Source organism: Limanda limanda, chromosome 21 (assembly GCF_963576545.1).
Source record: "Limanda limanda chromosome 21, fLimLim1.1, whole genome shotgun sequence".
Lineage (NCBI taxonomy): Eukaryota > Metazoa > Chordata > Actinopteri > Pleuronectiformes > Pleuronectidae > Limanda > Limanda limanda.
Window position 1 is genome coordinate 1,568,969 of NC_083656.1, and position 10,550 is coordinate 1,579,518.

The following is a 10,550-nucleotide window of genomic DNA, read 5'->3' on the forward strand; positions in this document are numbered from 1 at the left end:
ACAGCTGAGTGTGTGGAGCTGGAGCTCAGCAGGCTGACAGGCCGACGTGACTCATGCACAACAGATCTGTGTAGAGTTGTGAACGAGGATCAGAACCCTGACGTCAGGTCGGTCGCTGCAAACACTGAGACAGACATTAGTGGACGGACAGAGGACTGAGGCTGGAGGACTAGTCCAGGCAAAGTAACCCATTTTGGAGCCAAAAATAGAAGTAATTGTAAAAGAATTTTTTTCAGCATAGATTATTTCTATGAGGTGTCCAGAACAACATACTAAAAGTCCTAAGAAATCCTAGTTGAGGAAATATGTTTAATTCTCATCAATGTGTTTCAATAAGGCCCGGCAACAATACACCCCAAAAAGACTATTTTTTTCCTTTACTCCTATCAAAATGAAACTTTACACAATGAAAGTAGCCATGAAACGTAACATTTTTTGTATTACAAGTTTCTTTGAAAATGAATTTATGTATGTATTTGTAATACATATGAATGGTGTTTGCCTATGCAAATTAGGACATATTCAATAAGTGTGGAGCTCATGTGCTTGTCAAATTCATTTCAAAAGAATCTTGTAATACAAAAAATGTTACGTTTCATTGCTACTGTCATTGTGTAAAGTTTTATTTTGATTGGAGTAAAGGAAAAAAATAGTCTTTTTGGGGTGTATTGTTGCCTTATTGGCACATTGATGAGAATTAAACATATTTCCTCAACTGGGATTTCTTAGGACTTTTAGTATGTTGTTCTGGACACCTCATAGAAATAATCTATGCTGAAAAAAATTCTTTTACAATTAGTCGGTCGTAAAACGCTACTTTGCCTGGACTAATGGGGTCATTGGCTTTTAAAGTGGAACCGGGGGCAGAACTAAAGTGGCAGAGTGTGTTGTCGTCTCTGCAGAGTCACAACAGCACAAACACACAACACATCTGTGACATGTAGGTGAAAGGGTTTCAGCGGACAGTAGTGCAAATAAAAAACGACCCGGGGAGACACGCGGGTCAGATCTCCGTGGCGGCGACCTCATCGAAGTTGATCTCGTTGCCGCTGCCCTCGTCCTCCTCCCGGCTCTCCAGCTCCTGACTCAGGTCCTGCAGGAGCAGCTCCAGCTCTCGGTTCCTGCGATACATCTGCACATAGTTCTGCTGCAGCTGCTTCTGGTAGCGGATCACCTTGTCCTTCTCCTCCTGCCACACCCGCCGCTCCTCCTCGAAGCCTCCCACCTGCTGCTCGGCCCGCTGCAGCTCGAAGGTCAGCTCCGCCCTCATCCGGTCCATCTGGGCCTTCATGTGCTGCAGGGCCTCGGAGTCGCTGTCGTAGGACAACATGTGCTCCCCTGCTTCCTGGAACACCTGGCACTGTCGGTTTCCCGGGCCCTGATTGGCCAGAGCATCTCTGAGATGAACCAGCTCGCCCTCGAGTCGACCGACCTTCTCCCGGAGCAGCTCGGCTTCGCTCTTGCGGCGCTGGAGCTCGTTCTCGCACACCTCCAGCTCCAGGGTGCGTGTGCGGGTGGAGCCGTGCGCCTCCTGCAGGAGCACCTGGGTACTGGTCAGTTCACCGCGGGCCTCTCGGGTTTGACCTCGGAGGGAAACGATCTCCCCGACGCGCTGAGACAACTCCCCCTGCACGTCCTTCAGCTGCTGCTTCAGCAACGAGATCTCCCCCGACTTCTGACAGACCTGAAGGGAGAAGAACTACAACTATTAGCTCAGCATTTGATTAGATGAATGACATAAATTGAAAACTGTTTAAATATTTGGTGTTTTTTTTGTGTTTCCAGCAAAAGTATCAAACGAGAATATTAGAATTTGCTGCTTTTCTTTGTACGTACATTAAATATTTTTGGGGTTTTGGACTCTAACTTCAAACTTTTTTTTTTTAATTAAGAAAATGATTGGTTGGTTTACTGGGTATTAAGATAACTGTTAGTTTTAGCCTTAGTGTACGTATTAAAAAGTTATAGAAGTAGGAAGGGTTGCAATAGATTGTTTGGTCTGTAAAAATGTGAAAATTAGCCCATGTGACATTTGAATCTCTTGATCTAATAGTTTAACACCCAGAAATGTTTAACCTATTTGTCCATCATCAACAGTTCTATGGCGTTAAATCATGAGCAGGTTTTCCCACAGATTTATTTTCAGTAAATTAAATTTTATCTCAGGCTCCACTTTAACCAATATGTAACTTTGGCCACTAGGGGGCTCTCTGTCAAAACAAAAACAAAACACCTAGTTTAAAATAAATATATTTTATTTTATTTTATTTCTTTTTTATTTGTATTCTTTTGTGTGGTTGCTTGTTTCTTATGTTTGCTGTATTTGTAACTTCAAAGGGCCTTGAAAGGAAAAAAAAAAAAGAAAAACCAATAAACAGATTTGGAAGACCTAGTTTAATGAAGTCGATAAAAACTGTGGGATCATGGGAGTTATTATACAAATAATAAATAATCGTGAGCAGTGGAGCAGCTCACTGGTTTAGCAGCGTGAGTTTTTCCTTCATCATACGTCGAAATTGGATAATTTTGTGTCACAAGTAGGGTTGCAAAGGGGTGGAAAGTTTCCGGTAAATTTCCGGAAACTTTCCAGAAACTTTCCATGGGAAGTTTAGCTCGGGAATTTTGGGAATTTTGAAAAAAAAAAAAAAAAAATTAAATTAAAATTATTCTACAGAACAATGCCACGTGCACTCTCTCATGTGTGGAGACATTTCACCCCATCCAATGTAGAAGGAAAGGCTGTGTACATTTGCAAATACTGTGCAAAGACCTATGTTAAGAATGACACAACGATGCAGAAGCATATAGTCAAGTGCCCAAAGTTTCCTCAGGGCTCAAATCAGCCTATGACACAACAAAATGTTTATATTTATGTCTGTACATGAAAAGGTAAATACAGTTAGTATAAATTACCCACAACATTTCCAGTTTATTCCCGTTTATTCCCGTTAATTCCCGTATATTCCCGTTAATTCCCACGGAAAGTTTCCAACTTTGAATATTCTCGGAATTTTGCAACCCTAGTCACAAGACAACAAAACATACAACGTAGTTTTAATGAAGAATTGTTACACAAGCTCTACAACAAATTAAGCGATGACACTCGTGTCCTCTCAACAATAACTGAAGAAATTATTCTCTGTGGCTTGATTGAATCACTACTTTAGGTGTTGCAGGTGCATTCTCTGAACTCTCTGACTGCACCCCCCCCTGTCTCGCTGCTCACCTCCCACTTGGTCTCTTCCAGCCGAGGCCCGAGCTGGATCTTCTCGTGCTCGTAGGAGCTGCAGCGCTCCTCCAGCTGCTCCCTCTCCTTCAGGAGCTGTGCAAAGTCCTCCTGCAGCTTCTTCTTCTCCTGCTGCAGCTGATAAACCTGCAGACAGGAAAAAAAATGGATCTCAATGAATTCAGCGGAGGAAGTCGATTTTAGATTTGGGTAAAGCGATCACTGATCTGCACAACGGGAGCATGTTTGAAACATCGATGGATCTTCTATTGGGACTGTTTTGTATAGTTGGGGCTTTGAGGGATTTCCTCGCTGCTAGTGGTGTATAAAGTACTTTAAAGCCATACTTGAGTAAAAGTACAGATATCTTACCTGAAAGTGACTTCGGTAAAAGTCACCCGTCAGAAAATGACTTGAGTAAAAGTCTTAAAGTAGCTCATATTAAAAGTACTTAAGTATCAAAGGTATCTGGTGTTTAAATATACTTAAGTATCAAAAGTAAAAGTACAAGTACCAAAATTAAAAATGCAAAGTGCTCTTTATAGTAGGCCTATACAGACACAAAACAACCCAAAATGTTTCTCCTCAAGATTTATCTCAACTGACTGAAAAATTATAACAACAATATGAATATAATGTATATAATGTATAATTTTACAAATTTTGAACCCTAGATGAGAGAGAGAGAGAGAGAGAGAGAGAGAGAGAGAGAGAGAGAGAGAGAGAGAGAGCTGCGCCAACCTCCGCTGCTCAAGTAACGAGCCAGTTTGAGAATGTAAGAAGTAGAAAGTACACATATTTTTGTTCAAATGTAACGAGTAAAAGTAAAAAGTCGTCAGGAAAAGAAATACTCAAGTAAAGTACAGATATGTGAAAAATCTACTTAAGTACAGTAACAAAGTATTTCTACTTCGTTACTTCCCACCACTGCTCTCTGGGACGGTTTCACCCGTCAGTCCCACTACGATGCAGATGTTCTCACCTGCAGCTGCAGCACCTGCTGGGCGCGCTGGGCCTTCTGCGAGTGCACCTGCATCCTGGTGGCACAGCTCTGCCTCAGCTCCTCCAGCTCCAGCTCAAATCGCTTCTGCTTCTCCTCGTAAACCTGCGAGACGAGACAGAGCAACGACAGACATCATGAAAGAGTCAATCCTTGAGAGTTGACGGTGCAGAATGAATGTCAGTTGCGTGTGTAACGGTGTAAATATGTTGATTGTTAAAATCCTGTTCAACTTGGAACTGCAGTCATCATTTTTTAAGGTATTTCTTTTATTTTGCCGTGTTTATTTTATTTTGAAGGGCCACAACAGGAACTTCCGGGGATTAGTGGGGATTAGTGGGGCGAAACCTTTTTTTTTCCCTCAGATGCAGTTTCCACAGCACTGAGTAAGTTGTGTCCCTTCTGTCTGTCAGTAATTTAGTTGATTATGGTTAATTTAGTGTTTAATAATATGTATTTTTTGTAACTTTTCTTTTATAGATGATTGTGTTCCATTTGTGGTTTCAGGTATGTTTGTTTATAGTAGTATAACGCAAAACTATACGATCACGTGTCAGGCAGATGCAGTTTCCACAGTACCGAATGATTGTGTTCCATTTGTGGTTTCAGAAAATAAAGTTTAATTGTTCTACCAAGCCTGAGTCATGAGGGATGAGTAAAAAGAGCAGCAGTACAAACACAGACCGTCACACGTGGTCCCACCTGACAGATTGCAGCTTCGTTGTCGTCCAGGTTGTCTCGGAGCTGCAGCAGCTCCAGGTCTCTCTCTCTCAGCTTGTCCTCCAGGTCTCTCACCACGCCGTCGTAGCAGTCCGCCGGGCCGGGGGAGCGCCCGCTGGACCCGCTGTCGGACAGAGGCTGCCCCCGGCCGCTCGTCGACCCGGAGCCCGTGCTCTTACTGGAGGACGAGCGCCCGCTGTCTGAGTTGGAGTGTCCGTGTGCGCTGGCGGGCGGGGGGGCGCTCTTCACGGGCTCCAGCTGGCCGCCGGACGCCTCTCCGGACGCCGGGCCGTAGCCGGCGCTGCTGTAGGGCGGCAGGCTGGAGAGGGAGTTGCGTCCGGAGTCGGAGAGGGAGCAGGACTGACTGCTGCCTCCTCCTCCTCCTCCTCCTCCTGCCCCCCCGCTGTACGAGCTGCGCTTCTCCGAGCAGGAGGGCGACGCCTCCCTGTGCGCCGGGCTGAGCATGTTCAGGTTGGTTTGGCTCTCTGACGCGTTGGCACAGTGGCGAGGGGAGAGGTACTGCATGGCGTGGCGGCTCTTTGGAATGACGGCTTTGAAGGCAGTGGGCCGCAGAACCGTTTTCTCCATGTTCTGGACGAGGGAAGAAGAATAAATCACTTTTAAATCATTATATATATCAAAATAATGCAGATTGAATATATTTTTTTTTTACCACTTAAGATTCCTGTGGGAAAATCAGTGATTTATTTATCATTCTTTATTATTTCCAGAAGATATATTGGCGTGAAACAAATCATTCCTACTTAAATGAGTAAACCCGATCATTTGTTCAAAGACACACCTTCTCAAGTTTTCCTGATATGGGGATCAGTTTCGGAGGAGGTCCGCCCATATTCCCGTTCAGCCCCGATCCCTCCTTCATCTCGTCCGCATCACTTCCTGGACTGAGCGGTAACACAAGGTTCTCGTTCCAGTCCCCTAAATAGTCCTGGTTCAGATAGGTGAAGTTCCCGTTGGCGCTGCTGAAGGCCGTGGAGCTCTGGTTCTTCAGCAGCGGCAGGTTCTGGACTGAGGGGTCCTGGGGGGACTGGCTGCCCAGGCAGGAAGCCCCCTGTGTGGGTCGTCGGACCCTGGCTCCCAGCTCGACACCGGAGCGGTGGTCCTGGTAAGGGCCGGGGCGTGCGGCTATGAGGCTGCTGACAGAGCCCATAGGATCCAGGGTGGAGGGTGGGGGTGCGTCGATGGGGGACGAGGGGCCGGAGTGGTGTCGTCTCCGGGCTCCTCCGCTCAGGCCGGAGCTGTGGGGCTCAGCAGAGAGCGGCAGAGCCTGGACCAGCGCCATGTCGGCAGCTCAGAGGGGTCGCCTGCTCTGAAAGAGAAAACAACACAACTTATAGCTGAATGTTTACAGAGTTTGTCTCAATTACAATAGAAGTCTGGTGTATAAAGTACTTGAAAGCCATACTTGAGTAAAAGTACAGATATCTGACCTGAAAGTGACTTCGGTAAAAGTAAAAGTCACCCGTCAGAAAATGACTTGAGTAAAAGTCTTCAAGTAGCTCATATTAAAAGTACTTAAGTATCAAAAGTATCTGGTGTTGAAATATACTTAAGTATCAAAAGTACAAGTACCAAAATTAAAAATGCAAAATGCTCTTTATAGTAGTCCTATACAGACACAAAACAACCCAAAATGTTTCTCCTCAAGATTTATCTCAACTGACTGAAAAATTATAACAACAATATGAATATAATGTATAATTTTGAACCGAGAGAGAGAGAGAGAGAGAGAGAGAGAGAGAGAGAGAGAGAGAGAGAGAGAGAGAGAGAGAGAGCTGCGCCAACCTTCGCTGCTCAAGTAACGAGCCAGTTTGAGAATGTAAGAAGTAGAAAGTACACATATTTTTGTTCAAATGTAACGAGTAAAAGTAAAAAGTCGTCAGGAAAAGAAATACTCAAGTAAAGTACAGATATGTGAAAAATCTACTTAAGTACAGTAACAAAGTATTTCTACTTCGTTACTTCCCACCACTGATAGAAGTTCAGTCAAGTCACAAGTCATCTGAGACAAGTCCAGCTGAAGGGTCAAGAGACAAGTTCAAGTCAAGTGTTTCCTGTACTTGTACAAGCAAGAATCAAAGTCTTAAGAATTCAAATAGCAGATCTCAGGTTCCAGACAAATCTACAGTCATCTTCCAGAAACTCTCACATCAGTCCTTCATTCAAGAAAACCCCAAATCAAGTTTTATATCCTTTATAAATCCAAGTTACGTCTCAAGCACAACAAGTCCCATGTCCTGTAAGTCTTAAGCTAAGATTTAAGGACAAATCTCGAGTCCATGAATTCCAGGAGAACTCCCAAGTCTTAGGAATCAAGACCTGAGGTCCTTCAGGACAGGTGACCTCTCACATCATTAATAACCAAACTGCTGCAGTAACATTTTCCAGACAAATCTTTATTAACAGTGTTTTTAAAATGAAACCTGCTGCTGTCGTATGTACTCCACTCATCTGGGAAACGAATTGATGCATTTGATTCGATTCAAGATACCGATAAGGCCAGAAAACAAATGAAATACAGGCCGAAGGACACAAAGTATCCCAGCAGACCACAGTGGCCCACACACAGAGCCATTCACTGAACCCTTTCAAGCAGCACAAACAGGGCTGGAGGCAGCAGGAGGAAAGGCTCTCTTTTCATTTGAGATGCTAAACGGCTTCCAGCATGCCGGTACTTTCCCCGACAGCAACAAAGGCTTCTGTCTCCACACATCTGATCCGCCTCGGCAAGAACCAACAAAATCCAGACTGAGGATAAAACCTCAGAAGGGAGAAGCATGAAGAGAGGAGACAGCTCGGACCTGCTGGGAAACTTCAGCCGTGGCTGAGGAAAGTTGCTCAGTATAAAATCCACAAAATACAGTTGAGAGAGAACTTGACTCACAAAGTAGGAAGCAGAATAACTTACTGTTCACCCCCCCCACACACACACACACCATCACGGGACGACTGGGTAAATATTGACACTATAACCGGCTCAAACAAGCTGTGATATCATTTGATTTGTCCCGTGGACGGTGAATACTGTGCAGGCAAAAATGTTGTGCAGAGAACAATGGGGGGTGGGGGGGGTGGGGGGGTGGGATAGGACGCGTGATGATGAAGTCATGGTGCACTGACAGCAGAGAGACTGAGGGGCGTGTCCGGATCTTAACTTTCGTCCATGTGAGAGAAGGTTTTTAGGAACAGCAACTTTTAAGATAGATAGATAGATGGATGGATGGATGGATGGATGGATGGATGGATGGATGGATGGATGGATGGATGGATGGATGGATGGATGGATGGATAGATGGATAGATGGATAGATGGATAGATGGATAGATGGATAGATGGATAGATGGATAGAAAGATAGATAGATAGATAGACGGATAGATAGATAGATAGATAGATAGATAGATAGATAGATAGATAGATAGATAGATAGATAGATTACTTTATTCATCCCCGAAGGGAAATTAAGTCGTCATAGCAGCCGGTATATTTGAATACAATAAAATAAAATACAATAGAATAAAATAAAAAATATTGAGGTAGAAAGAATGAAAACAGAAACACAAGATAAATAGGTAGATAAGGTGCAGTGGCAAGATGATGGTAATAGTACTGATGATATGATGGTAATGTTATTGTTAGACAGTATATAAAAATAGTACTGTATATATAGCAGTATATAGTAATAATGGCAGCAACAGTAAATATAATAGTAATAGTAATATAATGATAATAATTATAACATGTACACATGTATAAATATGTGTATATAGACTTATGTATACAAAGAATATACAGAGTATGATACAATATATGATATATAGTAGAGGTATGAATTATTATATTATATTATTACATTATATTATATTATATTATTATTATTATATATTATATATTATATATTATATATTATATATTATATATTATATAATTATTATAATTAGCTTATTTAACTTAACGAGCAAGAGTGACCAATACAAACAGTGGAAGGAAGAAGATGCTAACAGGCTAACAGGCTAACAGGGTGTTTGTCCTTCATTATAAATCATCTGACCTGGAGGTTCGAGCAGAGACGGACAAGGCAATGAGTAAAGTGGATGTGACGCAATTTAAAATGACCTTGAATAAAACCGGGGGTTTCTCTGGGGGTCGAACTTTTGCTTTTGATTCACATTGAGGATGAAAACGCTGGAGGAACGGGTGGAGAAGAGGATCCAGGCTGGAGGACAGGGGCTGATGAGGTGTCAAAAGTATTCACATTCATTACTCAAGTAGAAGTATAGATACTAGGGTTTAAAAATACTTTTGTAGAAGTTGAAGTATCAACTCAAGCTTTTTACTTAAGTAAAAGTGTAAAAGTACTGGTTTCTAAACTACTTAAAGTATAAAAGTAAAAGTAATGTAAGGGAAAACATTTTTCCATTAAGGACAAACTCTTAAGCCGCGTCTCAGGGGCCTATAGTGTACTACCCCCCCTCCTCCAAAAAACACATTTTTCTAAAGGCCATAATGACTATAATGTTATATTAAAATGTTATGTTGAAAAATGTGGGATGCACTAGGCTACCCGTTTGAACTGCAAATATGCCCATTGAAAATTATTAAATTTTATTAGAATACAAATACATATATTGTTGGAAGAGACCTTTGGACTCAACACTACCAATAATCAAACATGACTATCTAGAGGAAGTAAAAGTCGTAACAAGGTTGTGTTGCTTTTTTTGTGTGTGTTTTTGAACGATGACAAACTGGAATGAAAACAAGCCAAAATTAAATAGGAGTAACGAGGCTATTTTTTAAATGTAAGGAGCAGAAAGTACAGATATTTGCGTGAATATGTAAGAAGTAGAAGTAAATACTCCAGTAAAGTATAGATACCCAACATTTCTACTTAAGTAAGGTAACAAAGTATTTGTACTTCGTTACTTGACACCTCTGGTGGCTGATGAGGTGAGAGAAGGCCCGACAGCCAGGACAGGGTCACGCCAGGTCAGCTTCCAACCTGCCATGTTGACTGAAAGCCTACTACTGCCGTTTAACTGTGATTAGCAGACGTTAATTAGCACCAACAAACACCGGCCGGGACCGACTTAGACAAATCTGGCACCGCAGCGTGTTATGATACGTACAAGCTGTCAAACTGAAAATGAATTAACAAGCACGACAGTTTTTATAAAGGTACATTTTAAATGGCTTTCTCTCTGTGAAAGGGGGTGATGGGTTAAACAAAAATCCATTAAGCTCCAAACTGATAATAGCAGGAAATTAGAATCCAAAAATCATTTTCCTCACTCCCCCTGTGGGAGAAGCTGAGAAATGAGACCAGAAACGACCCGTCAGTTGATTCTCTCAGGTCGTCCGGTTGATGCAGTTTGAAATGTGCCTTTTAAATAAGATTCTAACTCAATGATTGAATCATTGCATCAGTGTCTGTCTGGAGGTAAACGGCAGCAGGAGCAACACGTGGTGTCGGGGATCCAGACTTAACGTCCCGGAGCCAAGTCCATTAATCTCGTGTGATTTCTCTCTGCGCTGAGGAAAGCTAATTGGTCCGTGACGATATGTGTTACACATAATCCCGTCTG

The 10,550-nt window shown here is 42.6% G+C and overlaps 1 protein-coding gene across 3 annotated transcripts in view; it reads right to left on the bottom strand.

Moving 5' to 3' along the window:
- Positions 1-750: 750 nt before the first annotated feature.
- LOC133027647 (leucine zipper putative tumor suppressor 2 homolog) overlaps positions 751-10,550 on the bottom strand; it is a 25,377-nt gene continuing 15,577 nt past the window's right edge. For 2 of the 3 annotated variants that reach the window (XM_061094717.1, XM_061094715.1), the window contains 5 exons: positions 5,749-6,276; positions 4,929-5,537; positions 4,209-4,331; positions 3,227-3,373; positions 751-1,684 (listed from right to left, as the gene is read on the bottom strand). In XM_061094717.1, the coding sequence (XP_060950700.1) occupies positions 1,004-1,684; positions 3,227-3,373; positions 4,209-4,331; positions 4,929-5,537; positions 5,749-6,249 (2,061 nt within the window). In that variant the 5' untranslated portion in view covers positions 6,250-6,276 and the 3' untranslated portion in view covers positions 751-1,003. The remainder of the gene's footprint in view (positions 1,685-3,226; positions 3,374-4,208; positions 4,332-4,928; positions 5,538-5,748; positions 6,277-10,550) is intronic. The other variant, XM_061094716.1, reaches the window with a different exon arrangement.